The sequence below is a fragment of the Schistocerca cancellata genome, chromosome 2 (genome assembly GCF_023864275.1).
Source record: "Schistocerca cancellata isolate TAMUIC-IGC-003103 chromosome 2, iqSchCanc2.1, whole genome shotgun sequence".
NCBI classification, from domain to species: Eukaryota; Metazoa; Arthropoda; class Insecta; order Orthoptera; family Acrididae; genus Schistocerca; species Schistocerca cancellata.
This window is the reverse complement of record NC_064627.1, coordinates 479,567,164-479,586,952: the sequence shown is the minus strand read 5'-3', so window position 1 is coordinate 479,586,952 and position 19,789 is coordinate 479,567,164. Positions and strand designations below refer to the sequence as shown.

Below are 19,789 nucleotides of genomic sequence, written 5' to 3'. Positions count from 1 at the left end.
GTGATCATTCAGAATGAAACACAAGGTGCCTCAAACCTTTGGAGTCAAATTGAGCCAGGTGTTGGTGGGTTCAAAATGGTTCAAATGGCTCTGATCACTATGGGACTTAACAGCGGAGGTCATCAGTCCCCTAGAACTTAGAAGTACTTAAACCTAACTAACCTAAGGACATCACTCACATCCATGCCCGAGGCAGGATTCGAACCTGCGACCGTAGCAGTCGCGCGGTTCCGGACTGAGCGCCTAGGTGATGGTGGGTCCACGACTAATTATACTATGACTGGGAACAAATGATCGGAAATGCATATTTATTGTGACATTGACGTACACAGCGTACACCGCATGACAACAACGAAGATGATAGTAATTGTTGAAAGTAACGGCCGACAGTCTCAATGCATACATGGAAATGACTCTCGTAAGTTAATATCCACAGAGATTAATTACTTCCAATTAGGATGACACCTGTTGGAAAAGCGTTCTCTGTACATTCATGTTGCTTTACGGACTCTACCACTGTCGTGACGAGTAACGTTCCATCTTTGACTACGCGTCATGCACTGTACACAGTCACACACCTCATCATAAACACATCAAGCTGTTTAACGCAATGGACATCTGACACCAGGGAGAGTGATGTGCGTGCGGCACAAGTTAACGCGCCGGTGCGATGCCTGCTGTCGTCATGTGATACTCGTGCTACGAGCTAAGTTGTGTACAGTATGTCTGTTTGGTGGCCAGGGGCGTACACTGTTTATTACCCGCTGGCTGTTCTAGTGAACAACAGACTCCCGACATCCTTGCGAGAGTGTACCAGAACTGCATGCGCAGTTGCACTGAGATTGTTGGTCGTCGCTTTGAAGAATTGCTGTGAGCAACGTTGTTGTTACGCAGCATGCACTTTGTATTTCCATAACACAATAAATATACATTTTTGACCATTGGTTCCCTATCTTAATGTAACTGGTTGTGGATCCACTATCACCAATTTTAATTTGGCCCAAAAAGTTTGAGGCACACTGTATAGCTAGCTAGTGCTTCAAAAACAGTATAGGTATCTATCACGTCTCTATTCTGGGGCTTTGCATCATCTTCAGGTAGGTCTTCTACGCTTCTGTTATATCAAACAACAAACGTTTCTCCAGTGGTTCATTTGCAAAATACCCTTACTGCAAGTCGTTACCAGAGGGCAACACTGTGTTTTTCAAGTAGTCAATCAACTTGATAAAAAGTTAATTACCCTTGAAGCACAACGAAAGAAGAGAAGCGACAGCACAATACTATACACTGTGAAGCTCAATCTGTCGACTCGAGTGTACCTACACGACGGTCATTTCTTGCACCGCGTTATAGCAATGAAATTATCAGTTGCCATCCTCGTAGTGATCCTACCAGTTACTGCAAAGACGGCGTGTCACGAGATAAAGATCCTTGCGCTGAAAATTGTCAAGCTATTTTGGCCTTTCCTATCTCTAGCCCTTAACCTCACTTAAATCTTTTACGTCGCTGTTTGAATGTCTACACACGTCAGTTGCGCTGTATTTACGGTAGTTGTTTCTCCAAGAGAGACGCGCGATTTCACCTCAAGTGGGTATAGGTCAGGGCCGAGCTCACCGGAAGTTACCTGCCGGATGTGACGCTGTAACGGCGTCGCACGGTTCGCGTGCTGGCTGGTGGTCACAGGTCACAGCGGCCAGATGGCAGTCGCCTGATACGGCGCAGCCACAGAATACTAAAATTCTTTCGCCCAAAGATGAAATGTGACAAGTAAAATAACACGGCCACGTCTTTCCTATTAGCAACAGGAGCGACACACAGCCTCCTCTCCGACTTATCTGTAAATGTATGTAATATTCCGAGCACATTTCTGTAGTATGTGACTCGATTAAAAGAAACTGATGTGCACAGCGAAAAGTTACTTGTTCTGAATAAGTATATCTATTTCTCATCTGATATTACTGAAATTTCAGAACAATTTATGCATCATATCAAAAAAATGGTTCAAATGGCTCTGAGCACTATGGGACTCAACTGCTGAGGTCATTAGTCCCCGAGAACTTAGAACTAGTTAAACCTAACTAACCTAAGAACATCACAAACATCCATGCCCGAGGCAGGATTCGAACCTGCGACCGTAGCGGTCTTGCGGTTCCAGACTGCAGCGCCTTTAACCGCACGGCCACTTCGGTCGGCTATGCATCATATCACGAGTGGTACAAACCTCATCTGCAATAAGGCACATATAAAGCAAATTTACCGCCAATCATGTAATGATCCAACTGACTAAGACATAATCTGAACTTTGTTGTGTTTTTACTATTAAACGTGTAAATAAAATTATGGTGCATCTTACAACCCTATACACATTACTCCAGTCTAGACTCTGATCCGAACAAAACTTTGGTACAATTGCATCGACTACGACGTATCAGGCTGTTCAGTTATAACGAAAAATGAGTAAGTGTAAGAGGCAGAATAATACCGGGTGATCAAAAAGTGAGTATAAATTTGAAAACTTAATAAACCACGGAATAATGTAGATAGAGAGGTAAAAATTGACACACATTCTTGGAATGACATGTGGTTTTATTAGATAAAAAAAAAACACCCCATATTGCTAGACGCATGAAAGATCTCTTGCGCGCGTCGTTTAGTGATGATCGTGTGCTCAGCCGCCACTTTCATCATGCTTGGCCTCCCAGGTCCCCAGACATCAGTCCGTGCAATTATTGGCTTTGGGGTTACCTGAAGTCGCAAGTGTATCGTGATCGACCGACATCTCTAGGGATGCCGAAAGACAACATCCGACGCCAATGCCTCATCATAACTCCGGACATGCTTTACAGTGCTGTTCGCAACATTATTCCTCGACTACAGCTATTGTTGAGGAATTATGGTGGACATACTGAGCATTTCCAGCAAAGAACGTCATCTTTGCTTTGTCTTACTATGTTATGCTAATTATTGCTATTCTGATCAGATGAAGCGCCATCTGTCGGACATTTTTGGAACGTTTGTATTTTTTGGTTCTAATAAAACCCCATGTCATTCCAAGCATGTGTGTCAAATTGTACCTCTCCGTCTACATTATTCCGTGATTTATTCAGTTTTCACATTTATACTGACTTTTTGATCACCCGGTATGTGATCACATCTCCACAGGAAGATATGTAGGACTCCTTGAATACTGAACCTTTCCAACAAACCGTACGACTATTATAGGACCAACATATGTGTACTGGTCGAACTGTAGCAACTAGCAACCGTGATACTGTTACATGCCTGGCAGATTGAATCCACCTCGATCATCGAGCCGTAGGACCTACATGTCAGGGCGAAAGAAGACGAAAAACGACGCACCACGAAGGAATTATCCGAATGGGTCGGAAATTGGTAGATGTTGTGTCCTGAAATGGGAATTCCATTGTTAAATGTAGATGAGAGAGCGGGTGGACGGAAAGAGTACACTGAAGGCCTCTGTCACCAGATGGTGACGTGTAAGAAGAAACATGAGTAAATATAGAAGAGACAGGGGATCCAGTATTAGAATCAGAATTTAAAACAGCTTTCGAAGACTTGATCGAATAAGGCAGGAGGCACAGATAACATTCAAAATTTCTAAAATAATTAGGGGAAGTGGCAAAGAAACGACTATTCGCGTTGATGTGTAGAACATATGAGTCTGGCAATATACAATCTGACTTTCGGGAAAGCATCATCCATACAATTCCGAAGACTGCAAGAGCCGACAAGTGCGAGAATTATCACGCAATCAGCTCGACAGCTCACACATCCGAGGTGTTGAAAAGCATAATAGACAGGAGACTGGAAAAGAAAATTGAGAATGAGTTAGATGATGAATTGTATGGCTTTAGAAAAGGTGAAGGCAACAGAGAGGGAATTCTGACCTTGTGGTTGATAATGGAAGGAAGACTAAAGAAAAATCAAGACATGTTCATAGGATTTGATGACCTGGAAAAAGCATGCGACAATGAAGACTGGGGCAAGGCGTTCTAAATTCTAAGAATAACAGTGGAAAGCTATACGGAAAGACAGGTAATATGCAATATCTACAAGAGTCAAGAGGGAACAATGAGAGTGAAAGACCAAGAACGAAGTGCTCGATTTAAAAGCGAGTTACAGAGGGACGTAGTCTTTCGCCCCTGCTGTTGAATCTATACATCGAAGAAGCAATGACAGAAAGAAAAGAAAGATTCAGAAGTGGAATTAAAATTCAAGGTTAAAGGATCTCAATGTTAAGATTCGCTGATGACATTGCTACTCTCGGTGAAAGTGATGAGTTACATGATGTGCTTTATGGACTGAACACTATAGTGAGTACAGAATATTGATTGAGAGTAAATCGAAGAAAGACGAAAGTAATGAAAAATAGCAGAAACGAGAACAGCAGCAACTTAACATCAGGATTGGTGACCACGAAGTAGATGAAGTTACGGAATTCTGCTAACCTAGACGGCAAAGTAACTCATCACGCCGCGCGGGATTAGCCGAGCGGTCTGGGGCGCTGCAGTCATGGCTTGTGCGGCTGTTCCCGGCGGAGGTTCGAGTCCTCCCTCGGGCATGGGTGTGTGTGTTTGTCCTTAGGATAATTTAGGTTAAGTAGTGTGTAAGCTTAGGGACTGGTGACCTTAGCAGTTAAGTCCCATAAGATTTAACACACATTTAAAAAAAAAAACTCATCACGGACGGAGAAAGGATGACATAAAAAGCAGACTAACACTGGAAAAAAGGGCATTCTTGGCCAAGAGGAGTTTGCTAGCATCAAACATAGGGCTTAATTTGAAGAAGAAATTTCTGAGAACATACGTTTGGAGCATAACATTGTATGGCAGTGAGACATGGACGGTGGGAATATCGAGAAAGAAGAGAATATAAGCATTTGAGATGTAGTGCTACACAAGAATGTTGGAAATTAGGTGGATTGATAAAGTAAGGAATGAGGAGGCTTTCCGCAGAATCGGCGAGGAAAGGAGTACATGGAAAACAATGAACAAGAAGAAGGGACACGATGGCAGGACATCCGATAAGACGTCACGGAATAGCTTCCATGGTACTAGAGGGACCTGTAGAAGATAAAACCTTTAGAGGAAAACAGATACTGGAATACATCCAGCAAATAACTGAGGGAAGAGGTTGGTTGCAAGTGCTACTCTAAGACGAAGATGTTAGTACAGGAAAGGAATTCGTGGTGGGCTGCATCAAACCAGTCAGAAGACAGATAAAAAAAAGTCATTTATGGATCTGTTACTCGGTTGACACCCATGACTAGTCCACGTTCGATGTCACTGAGTTCTCCTGACCACCCCACTCGGCTACTACTGCTTCTCTACTGACAATACTCCTCGTCTCCATTTACACTGGCAGGTCCGGTTCTCGTAACTTCTGGTGGTCAAAGGTCATACAGTGTAAGGTCATATAGGCAAGTTCAATTATGCTGTTCTGCTGGACTAACTAATCAAAACAAAAGAGATGTGAGTGCTGAGGAGTACCTCCTTGAAGATGGAGAGCGCGGTGTGCAGGATGCCGGTGTAGACGTGCTCGCCAGTCACCTGGAAGGCGAGCCTCGCTCGTATCGTGTCCAGCGGGTAGGTGAGTGCCACGGCCGTCACCCCGGCGCAAGACCCCGCCACGAACTTGGCCGCGTGGTGCCCGGGGCCCAGCAGCGAGGTCAGCGCCTGCAACCGACCAGCGATCACTGTAGCAGGCAGCTCGGATGAATGCCTCCTGTGCTGGGAGGAAGCAGTCCTTCCTCTCGCTCCCTTCTGCCCCACTGCTGCTGGTGGGTAACTTTGTGGCTCACTTCGTTTTTACATTCAGATAATACAATGAGGTGACAAAAGTTATGGAATAGCAGATCTCACATATACAGATGGCGGTAGTATCGCGTACACAAGGTATAAAATGTCAGTGCATTGGCGCAGATGTCACTTGTACTTTTCCTCGAAGAAAACGACCTATTGACACACAGTCAACACGGATTTAGAAAACATCGTTCTTGTGGAACACAACTAGCTCTTTACTCGCATGAAGTGTTGAGCGCTATTGACAAGGGATTTCAAATTGATCTCGTATTTCTGGATTTCTGGAAGGCTTTTGGCATTGTACCACACAAGCGGCTTGTAGTGAAATTTCTTGCTTATGGAGTATCGTCTCAGTTATGTGACTGGATTCGTGACTTCTTCTCAGAGAGGTCACAGTTCGTAGTATTTGACGGAAAGCCATCGAGTAAAATAGGAGTGATTTCTGGCGTTCCACAATGAAGTGTTATAGGCTCTTTGCTGTTCTTTATCTATTTAAACGATTTAGGGGACAATCTGAGCAGTCGTCTTACGTTCTTTGTAGATGATACTGTCGTTTATCGATTAGTTAAAGTCGTTAGAAGATCAAAACAAATTGCAAAATGATTTAGAAAAGATATCTGTCTGGTGCCACAATTGGCAATTGACCCTAAATAACGAAAATTGTGTGGTCATCCACATGAGTGCTAACAGGAATCCGTCAAACTTCGGTTACACGATAAATCAGTCAAATCTAAAGGCCACAAATTCGACTAAAGACTTAGGAATTACAATTACGAACAACTTAAATTGGAAGTAACACCCAGAAAACGTTGTGGGGAAGTAGGAAAGGCTAGCCAAAGACTGCGTTTTATTGGCAGGACACTTGGAAAATGTAACAGAGCTACTAAAGAGACTACCTACAGTACGCTTGTCCGTCCTATTTTGGAATACTGCTGCGCGTTTTGGGACCTTACCAGTTAGGATTGACGGAGTACATCGAGAAAGTTCAAAGAAGGGAGCACGTACTGTATTCTCGCGAAATAGGGGAGAGAGTGTCAATGAAATGATACAGGATTTGGGGTGGACAACATCGAAAGAAAGGCGTTTGTCGTTGCGGAAAAATTTTCTCACGAAATTTCAGTCACCAACTTTCTCCTCCGAATGCGAAAATATTTTGTTGGCGCGGACCTACATAGGGAGAAACGGTCATCATAATAAAATAAGAGAAAACACAGTCTGCACGGAAACATACAGGCGTTCGTTTTTTTCCGCGCGCTGTACGAGATTGGAATAATAGAGAATTATTGTAAAGGTGGTTGAATGAACCCTCTCCCAGGCACTTAAACGTGATTTGCAGAGTATCCACGTAGATGTAGATGTAGATCTAGCAGGAAGCTCAGAAGAATGCCTTCTCTGTTCGGAGAAACACTCCTTCCTATCGCTGCCTTTTGCCCCACGGCTGCGGTGGGTAACTTCGTGGTTCACTTCTTTTTCACATTCAGTTAATACAATGAGGTAACAAAAGTCATGGTATAGAACTAAGCACGTACACAAATGGTAGTAGTATCGCGTACACAAGGTATAAAAGGGCAGTGCATTGGCGCGGATGTCATTTGCAGTCAGGTGATTCACGTGAAAACGTTTCCGACGTGACTGCGGCCGCACGTCGGGAATTAACATACTTTGAACGGGGAATGGTAGTTGGAGCTTGACGCATGGAACAGCCCACTTCGGAAATCGTTAGAGAATTCAATATTCCGAGATCCATAGTGTCAAGAGTGTGCCGAGAATACCAAATTTCCGGCATTAACTCTCACCACGGACAAAGCAGTGGCCGACGGCCTTCACTAACGACCGAGAGCAGCGACGTTTGCGTAGAGTTGGCACTGCTAACAGGCAAGCAACACTGCGTGAAGTAACAGTAGAAACCAATGTGGGACGTACGAGGAGCGGATTCGTTAGGACAGTGCGGCGAAATTGGGCATTAATGGGCTTTGGCAGCAGACCACCGAAGCGAGTGCGTTTGCTAAAAGCACGACATCGCCTGCAACGCTTCTCCTGGACTCGTGATTATATCATTTGGACCCTCGATGACCGGAAAACTGTGACCTGGTCAGACGAGTCCCGATTTCAGTTGGTAAGAGCTGGTGGTAGGGGTTCGAGTGTGGAGCAGATCCAACGAAGCCACGGACCCAACTTGTCAACAAGACACTATGCAAGCTGGTGGTGATTCCGTAATGGTGTGGACTGTGTTTACACGGAGTGGACTGGGACGTCTGGTCTAACTAAACCGATCATTGACTGGAAATGATTATGTTCGGCTACTTGGAGACCACTTGCTACGAGAAGACTTCGACTACCAATACGATTTTGTAGTTTCCGGTCCTTTTTTTACAGCAGATTGTACAAAAAACGACGTGTTTTCGAGAGATCCTGAATGTGCCAGTGCTTTGAAGCAGCTTATATTCATAGCACTTACGCTATAATATAAATAACACCAAACACAGAGTTCAGCTCCATATGACTTAATCCAATATAGCGCCACGAAGTCCTGCTTGTGACGTAATACTGATCCTGTAGCTCACTGGCTACGTTAGTCTCCACTAGGCAAAAATCTGAGTTGGCACATTCTTCCTTTCAGACTTTGCACTGTAATGGAATATGAAATTCCACGCTGTGACATGATGTGCCTTATTCATAATAACTATGTCTACAAGTACTAAAATGCGTTTTTTGTTACCATACACATCGCTTCTTAATGACTTAAGACTCCTCGGTGGAGGGATTCTACAGTAATGGAAATCAATGTAAAGGCACGGAAATTTGTAAGAAAATTAACATTGACGGTTTGAAAAGTTGTCCACAGTATATACGCAATAGTATGAGAGCCAGTTTACCGAGAAATGTCGTTAAATAGCATCGCATTTGATAAGGCAGTTGGCTCTGTGCGATGTTCGTGTGTGTGTGTGTGTGTGTGTGTGTGTGTGTGTGTGTGTGTGTGTGTGTGCCTTAATTGCAGATAGGAAATAGATATCTTTGTGACAGTACGTGTTGTGTACATAAACCACGATTGTGAAGATGTTCATGCGGAAAACAGTTATCATTTCATGAAAGACTACAAATCCGTGTGGACAAGGAAATGGGACACTATAATCGTCAGGTCGCCAAGGACCTGAACCTTTCAAATACAGTGACTTATAATTACGTCAGATTGGGCGTACGATATGGACACAAGGCAAAATATGGACAAAGTAGAAAACTATCTAAGGCATCAAAATGGCTAGATTTGTGCAAAGCAAGTTCCACTTACCGATATAATTCTAAACTTGTTGCCGATTTATAATTGTGTACGACAAATTTTGCCAAATGGCAAACTTCAGGCATTCAAGAGAAGACTATAGAAACCTGCTCTAACATCCAAACATAAACAGGCTAGACTGGAGTTTGCTGAAAAAAGTATGTCATGGACTTCGGAATGGGATAAAGTGGTCTTCAGTGATGAGAAGTAGTTTAATTTAGGTGGGCCGGATGGATTTAATTAATACTGCCATGATCTGAGAACAGAGCAGCAGGTAAGAACGAGCAGGAATTCTGATGGTGGAAATGTTATGATTTCGGCAGCCTTCTGCGCTAAAAGTAAGTCACGCATTGCTTGGCTGAACACTAGAATGAATTGTAACATGTACACTGAGCTGCTAGATACGGAATTAATTAGAATGTATGAGGCTCTGAGCACTATGGGACTTAACATCTGAGGGCATCAGTCCCCTAGAACTTAGAACTACTTAAAGCTAACTAACCTAAGGACATCACACACATCCATGCCCGAGGCTGGATTCGAACCTGCGACCGTAGCGGTCGCGCGGTTCCAAACTGAAGCGCCTAGAACCGCTCGGCTACACTGGCCGGCAGAATGTATGAGGACCTAGGGACGAAAGTGTAATGTTTCAACAAGATAATGCAATCTGTGCATGTTTCTACTACAACCAAGAAGTGGTTTGAAGATAAAAATACCGATGTCTTGTCCTTGTCTGCACGTAGCCCGGATTTGAACCCTGTGGAAAACCTTTGGTCAATATGCGCAAGGCCTGTTTACCACAAACCTTTGGACAATACTCGCAACGCATGTTTACCACAAAGGAAGGCAATTTGAGGCCTTATGTGAACTGAAAGAATTACTACAAATCCTGACAAAATCAATGCCGAAGAGCATTTTTGAGGTGATAGGGAAGAACGGAGTTGGCCAAAGTACTGACAATGCAACAACACAACAGGACAGTGAGTGTCTTTATATCCGTTACCACCTACAAAATGGAAACGTCTTATTTTGCCACTCGTGTTATGATGGAAACTATGTAACACTGTCATGATCGTTTACGTCTTATACGCATCCACTACTTTCATAATAAATTCGATACACGTATGCTTCAAATATCAGTATTACCATTGTAGGAACATGCCCTTTTACTCCAGCTCCACTACTGTGACTTCTATTTCTCACGAATGAATTTGCTGCCTGATAGCATATTTCACATATATTTTACCTTGGCTGCAGGTTTTCTTACCTTTTTCCTTTTTTTTCCATTATCAGTGCCGAAAGTGAAATTTTTGTGAATGCACGAATTAAGACGTCAAATTCACATTTTACGAGAAAGAGCAAGAGACAGGTGAGAATTAATACCCCCGTCACGATGTTTAAACTGAATACGACGGAACGTGTTACACACGACGTTTAAGTCAAACCTGTAAGTGGGGAGGTGGTAAACTTTTCATCGAATAGAAAACCAGGTAGGGAACACTCTTCAGGAATGAGTCCCGATTCAAGTTAGAAACTTACATACACTGTCTGATCAAAAGTATCCAGACACCTATTAGTGGACGTGAATATGGAGTGCGTCCACCCGCCCGCATGACGGCTTGAAATCTGATGAGGCACTTTCAATGAGTGTGTCTGAATGACTGTAAAGGAATGACAGGCCGTTCTTTCTCAAAAGCAGAAACCATAGAAGGCAGTGATGTTGGACGCTGGGCTCTAGAACGATGTCGACGGTCTAACTCATCTCAAAGGCGTCGGGACTCTGGGAAGACCAGACAATTTCAGCAATGTTACCGTTCACAAGCGATTGCCTTAAAGACATTGCTTCATGACAGGATGCATTGTCATTCTGGTCCAAACAATAATCATTGCTTAACTGTTTCTCTACTGTCCACATTACCCAGCGCTGTGAAATGTGTTTGTATCCCCCTGCAGTTAGCGTTTCCTTAAGCACAATCACGAAAATCACCCCCGTACCGAAACATCACCTCCTCTGCATTCCACTGTTGACACTACACGTGACGACAGGTAACGTTCTCCAGGATTTCGGCAAACCCAAACCATTCCATCGGATTGCCACAAGATATAGCGGCATTTATCGCTCCAAAACACTCGTTTCCACGCATCCACTGTCCAGTGGCTTCGCTCTTTACACCACCTCCAGCGTCGCTCACCACTGACTATAGGAATATTTGGCTTATGAGGAGCTGCTCGACCACTGTACCCCGCCCTTTCAACTCCCTACGCATAGTCACTGTGGTAACTGGACTGCTGGTAGGACTTTGAAACTGGCAAGTTATTCCCTCCGCTGATTTCAGGCGATTTTTTACAACCTACACCCGCAATGCTCGACAGTCCCTGTCCGTCAGTACACGAAGTCTTCCTGATCTTGGTTTAGCTGTGGCCGTTTCCGCGTTGCCACTTCAGAATCACATGACCAACAGTCGACTTTGGAAGCCTCAGAAGGGTTGAAATGTCCTGATCGATTTCGTACTGAGGTGACATTCAATGACTAGTCTAACATCAGAGTCAATGAACTTTCCTCACCGATCCGTGCTGCTGCTGCTTCTGAACTAATAAGGCATTTTTTTAAGGGCGCAGCCCCTCCACGCCTGCACCGTCATGGTGACCATCGCAAAAGTTCTACTGTCACCTCTGCGTTTGTTAGTAATTACATCGAGGAGTTCAGAGCATGCGGTTCTGTGATGTTGTCCATACGTCTGGGTAGGGTTACCCACTAATACGAGCCCATCGAGTGAGAGAAGTGGTCGAAAGTGGTTTCAAGAATAGACAATGTTCCCCGCCTCCTTATGTACTGGCAGGTCGGCCTCTTGTAACATGTAGTGGTCAATTCCATATTACATTGGGGTGTTTGGATGCTTTTCATCAGATAGTGGATGACTTTTGATCCCAGACAAACGACATCGATTGTTCCAACGTGCGACACAGCCTACTGTTGGAGTTGCAATTGGTTTCTTATTTTTCAAAACAGTCGTTGAACATGCTGAACGAGGTCTCCAGGAGGGCGACCGCGTGCACTTTCTCGCACATAGACACAGTGCACAAGGTGACCCTGTCTATTATTCCCGCTTCCATAACTGACATTTTTATTTTTCATACGTTTCTATTGCCAACTATCAACGGACTACCTTTAGCGCATGCTTCCCGCTGACTCTTCCAGTAGAGGAGACAGTATGCACAGGACAGGATAGTCAGTAGTACTTATGATGCCGTCAGTATCTCTGGTACATGTCTCGTGGTAGCCCTCCCACCAGACATTTCCTATCTTACGAAAGTAGTCCGGGCGGTTTACAGCTGCTTACGCATAACAGCGCAATGTTTTTCTGAGAAAACAAGGAAATAACTTTAAACTAAGCTTGCTGATTCTTTCAATTTCTGGATATGCTACCAGGATCACAAGTTACCTTTAAGAACTAAAGAGATTTTCATTCAACAAAGTGATTTCTGTTGGGAGCTTCGAATCTCAAACTTTTGTTTCGTCGGTTATTCTCACTAATGCTCTAAAACAGCAGAATTTTACGACAAACGCAGACAATATACACTGTTGATGAAAGGAGAAACCAAATGAAATGCTACATGGCAGTACATGTGCAGAACTCACTATTACACAACAGCAGTATACTTTTAAGAGCTATTTTTACATCGCGGTTTGTATACTTGAACATACTGTACGTCCTTAGAACGAACTGATCAATGGATGAAAACTAGTGGTTATATTCCACTGCTTAAGTAAATTCATAAACTGCAATTAAAAGGAAACGATTTTCCAAATCGAATACTCCTGCTTAAATTTGTAGAAAGTGGAGATAACCTGCAGCCAGCAATTTACTACGAACTGCCTTGTGCAAGACACTCATAAACTACCGAAACTTTCGAAAGCTAGCTCCATTCACGTACTTATACCATAAAATTACTAACTACTGTTTTCAGACAGAGGACAGTATTCGGAAAAATCTTTAGAATGTACAAATGTAGATTAGAACTGATGTTATGGTACCTACAAAATAAGCTTTTCGCGGCTCAGCGTTCGAAAATATAGAATACTAGCGAACACGGCAATGCTTCGCCATTGCTATATATGTATGGGAATTGGATATCCGTCCTAATCTACTTCTGCCCCCTCTCTCTGTCCATCACCTTCTCCCCCTTTCTCCATCCGTTTCCCTCTTCTCCCTCTCTACTTCCACACCCCCCCCCCCTGTCAATCTTGTCTTCCCCCTGTGTCTAACCTTGAGCTTTGTTTGTTATTATTGCTAAGGAAACCTTGAATGGGAACGAGGAGGAGGTGGTCAGTATTTAACGTCCCGTCGACAACAAGGTCATTAGAGCCCGAGCACGAGCCAGGATTGGGAATGATGGGGAAGCAAATCAGTTGAGCCCTTTCAAAGGAACCATCCTGGCATTTGTCTGAAGCGATTTAGGGAATTCACGGAAATCCTAAACCAGGATTGCCGGACTCGGGTTTCAGCCGTCGTCCTCCCGAATGGGAGTCCAGCGTGCTAACTACTGCGCGACCACGCTCGGTGATTGGAGTTGAAGTCGCTTAAAATGAAGGGTAAATCGATTGGCATCATTGGTTACGGGTTATGAGAGACCTCTCCTGTTGCTGTATCTATTATTATAGTAGCTTCAGTTATAGTATCTGGCATAGTTTTAATCTGCAAATAGGTAGTATTACATTCGGACGATTCAGATTCCGTATCAGTGTTCTGATTATGGGCCGATAAGCCATAAACACAACTTACCTGTTTTGTTAAAACCGGCTGCAAATAAGAAAACAAAACAGCACAAGTTGTGTACACAGTGTTTGTTTCAAGTTATTTATAAAGAGGAAGAATAGGTATATGAGAGAAACAATTAGTCTTATGCTATAGTGTTTCGATTTTTTCCCGTCTGTGTATATAGAGATAAGTCATCGTTCAAAGTTGCTACCAAAAATCTCCATATTAATGGTACATAAATAGAATCTATACTACTGTATCAAGACATGTCGTTGTTTAACGCTGTTACCATGTATCTCCAAAAGTTCTTGACCCATTTACTCAAAATTTTCTGCCCACTGCGACACAACAAAAACAGCTAAAGGTGCTCTCTCTCTCTCTCTCACACACACACACAAACACACACACACACACACACACAGAGAGAGAGAGAGAGAGAGAGAGAGAGAGAGAGAGAAAGTAAACAAAATTAAAATCCGTGTCCAAACTATCTCGGGAACAAAGCAACGCCGAAGGGGTTATGAAACACAACAACATGGTGCTCACCGCATTTTGCGCAGTAAAAATTTATAAAGAACGAAACCACACAACGTCCATTATTATGTGCATGCAGTGTCCTCAGACAACAAAACATCAGTAGTAACAAAAATATACGCAAAACATTTTGATACGCCAAAATTACGTTTTACAAATCAAGGAATGTGTTAACTCGCTGACGACATTCACATTTACATCGTTTGGTTTGCAGGTGGCAAGCGATTAGTGCAGGACACCATACAGTTGGTTCTGCAAAACGATATAATGTAAAATCACAGTAAGAAACAAAACGAACAAAAACTTTCTTTATGCCTCACTTCATTATATCAGTTACAACCTCAAATATGTTCACTTCCTTCAGTTTTCAAAACGAAAAACCCGCTGATGATGGCACAGAGCCGGCCGTTGTGGCCGAGCGGTTCTAGGCGCTTCAGTCCGGAACCGCGCTGCTGCTACGGTCGCAGGTTCGAATCCTGCCTCGGGCACGGATGTGTGTGATGTCCTTAGGTTAGTTAGGTTTAAGTAGTTCTAAGTCTAGGGGGACTGATTACCTCAGATGTTAAGTCCCATAGTGCTCAGAGCCATTTGAACCATTTCTGGTGGCACAGAGGTGCTGAAACATGTTTGGATAATAATAAAAAAAAAACAGTGTGTTTGCATAAAGGCGGAACCTATATCCCATAAGTTACAGGGTGTATTTAAAGAAAACCTGGTTTGCATCCTCGTAGTTCCACTCGTATGGGACTGGTGCGAAAGCTGAACAGACATCATGTTTTAGAGGCATAAATAGGCCTACAAACTTTCATTTCTGTCGCACAACCCCTTGGTATTGCGATTGTTTTCCATCAGTGTAATAGTATAGGTGCAGATATCACAACATACGCGGAAGTTTTGATCCAGTCAGCGAAAGTTAACGGGGAAACAACACGGAAGGCACATTTAAATTTGCATTAAAATGTTGAGATCTAGAGCTTCGACGCGGATTTCGTGCAAAAAGGAAATATAAGATATCACCTTAAGCTATGTATATAAAATAACTTGAGAAGTCAATGGATTTTACAGTTATGTGGTTTCGTGTAGCTCCTACTTTAGTGTTCCAAATATATATTTTCTAGTGTCGATGTATCCCACTAAAAATAACACAGCAATGCACTTTATCTGCATGATGCGACCAATGACACCCGAGCAGGACTAAGGATTTCCTGGAAACTACCACCTAGTCCCGTGTCTTCTGGATGGGAAGACACTGTTCGTAGCGAGGCAGTATAACGAGAAAATTATTACGACATCATGAAGGACAACTTGAAGACAATCAAGGCATACCATGACGGTTGCAGGCTGCCATCAGTGGCTGAGAATTCAAGACAGAGCAAAGGCGTATAAGCAAGCGATAAAACAACGTTGGTCAAATGCATTTGCGTAATCATTCCGAGAAAGACACAACGAATACGGTGAAAGGCAGCAACCATATATCGCTTATTGGAAAAAAATCTTCTCGGCAACGAGTATCTTCCAAATAGGTCTATTACTTGCATATTGGTCGTTTGCCAAATACGCATCAGCATCTAGGCAGTTATTTAAGGAAACACACGTGCCGCCGGGCGCCAACAATAGTGGCCAAATGCATCCCTTATCGCCCCAGAATACATTCAGACTGCAGCAGAGAGTGTATGAATAGCAGTCAGTGTATCTTCATTTGTTTTCGTGTATCCAGAGTAAGAAAATAGTTCCAGTTAACGTTTTAACGAAGTTGCGGTACGGGACATTTTACAGATGAGTACTGAACTGTGCTTACAGTTCATTAACCGATGATCAAAAGCTATTTGTATCAAGATGAAGACGACGAAAAGTTACAAATAACCAGGAATGAAAAGGAGGTAAGACTCTTCACAAGCTATGCTCATTTATCACAGGAGTCGCATAAAAGATAGACAGAGCTATATACTGTGACAATGAGCCGCTGGGTAATGGGTCAAATTGGTTGCTCAAAATACACAAGGTGAGATGTAACGGGAATAGTGTGGCCGACTTTCGTTCCTCGAGGGAATGCGTGCCACGGAGGTCGGGTCTAGGTGTCAAGGCACTGTACACGATGCGCTCATGTTCTTGGCAGTGTTCCGCGGCCTTCAATCGCAACATTAGCCAGCAATTTACCAATTGTGCGAGTAGCGTTACTGGCGGTTTTCTGTGCCTCGTAGCATAATGGAAGTTATTCCCAAGTAATCATGACTAGGAGTAAAGTATGAATGTCTCGTCACGCCAGCACGCTGGTTAGAACGATAGCTTGAAATGCAGAATGGGAAGCAACGATGAAAAGCTATATAGACGAAATGCAGAATACAGAGAAACCAGAGCCTTCGATACCATCGGTTGACTGTGACCAACGACGTCATAACAAGGCCCATTTTTTAAAATGACGTTATATTTGCTTTTAGTTGTTAGCGTTTTTATTTTATTCTTGCGATTTCGGCATTTGTGCGATTTTCAAGCATGAGATTTCTGACACGGTAGACATGCGTATCAAAATTCTTACACTTCAAGTGACATAAATGCTGAAATTGAGTTATAAAACCAGATATCAGTAACAGCTAAAGGCAAATATGACATCATTTCAGAAATTTATAGAAGCTTTGTACCCTTTTACTAGAGTGTAATATGCCCCAAAATGCAACACAAAAGTATTTTAAAATGGCTACCAATGACAATACCCTTTCCCACAGCGTCAAATATAAACACAGACAGAAGGGAACAAATTCTTAATAATAAATACTAAAGACAACATCTACATGGCTACTCTGTAAATCACATTTAACTTCCTGGCAGAGGGTTCATCAAACCACCTTCACATTTCTCTACTACTCTAATCTCTTATAGCGCGCGGAAAGAACGAACACCTATATCTTTCCGTATGAGCTCTGATTTCTCTTATTTTATCATGGTGATCGTTTCTCCCTATGTAGGTCGGCGTCAAGAAAAATTTTTCGCATTCGGAGGAGAAAGTTGGTGATCATAATTTCGCGACAAGATTCCCCCGCAACAAAAAACGCTTTTATCTAATGTCCATCCCAAATCCCATACATTTCAGTGACACTCTCTCCCCTATTTCGCGATAATACAAAACGTAGTGCCCTACTTTGAACTTTTTCGATCTACTCCGTCAATCTTATCTGGTAAGGATCCCACACCCCGCAGCAATATTCTAAAGGAGGACGCACAAGCGTAATGTAGGCAGTCTCGTAGTAAATCTGTTACGTTTTCTAAGTGTCCTGCCAATAAAACGCAGTCTTTGGTTAAGCTTCCCCACAACATTTTCTGTTTTCCTTCCAATTTAAGTTGTTCGAAATAGTAATTCCTTGGTATTTAGTTGTATTTACGGCCTTTCGATTTGACTATTTTATTGTGTAACGGAAGTTTACCGGATCCTTTTAGCACTCATAAGGATGACCTCACACTTTTCATTATTTAAGGTCAATTTCCAATTGTTGCACCATACAGATATCTTTTCTAAATCGTTTTGCAATTTGTTTTGATCTTCTGGTGACTTTACTAGTTGATGAACGTCAGCGTCATCTGCAAACAACCTAAGACGACTGCTCATACTGTTTCCTAAACCGCTTATACAGATAAGGAACAGCAAAGAGTCTATAACAATTCCTTGGGGAACGCCAGAAATCAATTACTACGAACTCTGACCTCTTTGACAGGAAATCACGAATCCAGTCACATTACTGAGACGATATTCCATAAGCACGCAATTTCACTACAAGCCACTGGTGTGGTACAGTGTCAAAAGCCTTCCGCAAATCCAGAAATACGAGATCAATTTGACATCCCTTATCTTTAGCACTCAACACTTCACGTGAGTAAAAAGCTAGTTGTGTTTTACAAGAACGATGTTTTCCAAATCCGTGTTGACTGTGTGTCAATAGACGGTTTTCTTCGAGATAATTCATAATGTTCGAACACAATATATGTTCTAAAATCCTGCTGCATATCGACGTTAACGATATGGGCCTGTAATTTATTGGATTACTCCTACTGCCTTTCTTGAATATTGCTGTTACCTGCACAACTTTCCAGTCTCTGGGTACGCATCTTTCGTCGAGCGAACGGTGTTATATGATTGTTAAGTATGGAGCTATTGCATCAGCATACTCTGAAAGGAACCTAATTGGTATACAGTCTGGACCAGAAGACTTGCTTTTATTAAGTGATTTAAGTTGCTTCATTACTCCGAGGATGTCTACTTCTATGTTAGCAGCTGTTCTTGATTGTAATTCTGGAATATTTACTTCGTCTTCTTTTGTGAAGGCATTTCGGAAGTCTGTGTTTAGTAACTCTGCCTTGGCAGCACTGTCTTCGGTAGTGTTGCTATCGCTCAGAGAAGGCATTGATTGTGTCTTGGCGCTAGCTTGCTTTACATACGACCAGAATCTCTTTTTATTTTCTGTCAGGTTTCGAGACAAAGTTTCGTTGTGGAAACTATGTCGCATTGAAGTCGTGCTAAATTTCGAGCTTCTGTAAAAGGTCGCCAATCTTGGAGATTTTGCGTCTGTTTAAATTTGACATGCTTTTTTCGTTGTTTCTGCAACAGTGTTCTGACCTGTTTTGTGTACCAAGGAGGATCAGCTCCGTCGTTTGTCAATTTATTTGGTATAAATCTCTCATTTGCTACTAATTCTATTTCTTTGAACTCAAGCCACATCTGGTCTACATTTACATTGTTAATTTGGAAGGAGTGGAGATTGTCTCTCAGGAAGGCGTCAAGTGACTTTTTATCTGCTTTCTTTTGAATAGGTATATTTTTCGTTTATTTTTGGAGGATTTGGGGGTTACAATATTCAATCTCGCTACGACAACCCTGTGTTCTCGAATCCCTGTATCCGTTTTGATGCTCGTTATTAACTCAGGATTATTTGTTGCTGAGTGGTCAAGTGTGTTTCCACAACCTTTTACTATTCGCGTGGGCTCATGAACTAGCTACTCGAAATAATTTTCAGAGAATGCGTTTAGCACAATTTCGGATGATGTTTTATGCGTACCTCCGGAATTAAACATGTACTCGTATTTTCGCCAACATATCGAGGGTAAATTAAAGTCACAACCAACTATAACTGTATGAGTCGCGTACTAGTTTGAAATAAAATTCGTTTTCTTTGAACCTTTCAGCAATTGTATCATTTGAATTGGGAGTTCGGTAAAGGGATCCAATTATTATTTTATTCCTGGTTGCCAACTATGACCTATGCCCATACTAACTCACAGGAACTATCTACTTCTAACAGCAACAACGCACCACCGCCAACCGTGTTTGCCTATCCTTTAGAAACGCCGTTCGGTTCTTCGCAAAAATTTCGGCTGAGCTTATCTCTGGCTCTAGCCAGCTTTCAGTG

At 42.7% G+C, this 19,789-nt stretch overlaps 1 protein-coding gene across 1 annotated transcript in view; it reads right to left on the bottom strand.

The window, feature by feature from the left end:
* The window catches only part of LOC126162001 (graves disease carrier protein-like), a 174,526-nt gene that overhangs the window by 81,209 nt on the left and 73,528 nt on the right, over positions 1 to 19,789 (bottom strand). The window contains exon 4 of the mRNA XM_049918222.1: positions 5,511 to 5,696. Coding sequence (XP_049774179.1) covers positions 5,511 to 5,696 — 186 coding nt within the window. The remainder of the gene's footprint in view (positions 1 to 5,510; positions 5,697 to 19,789) is intronic.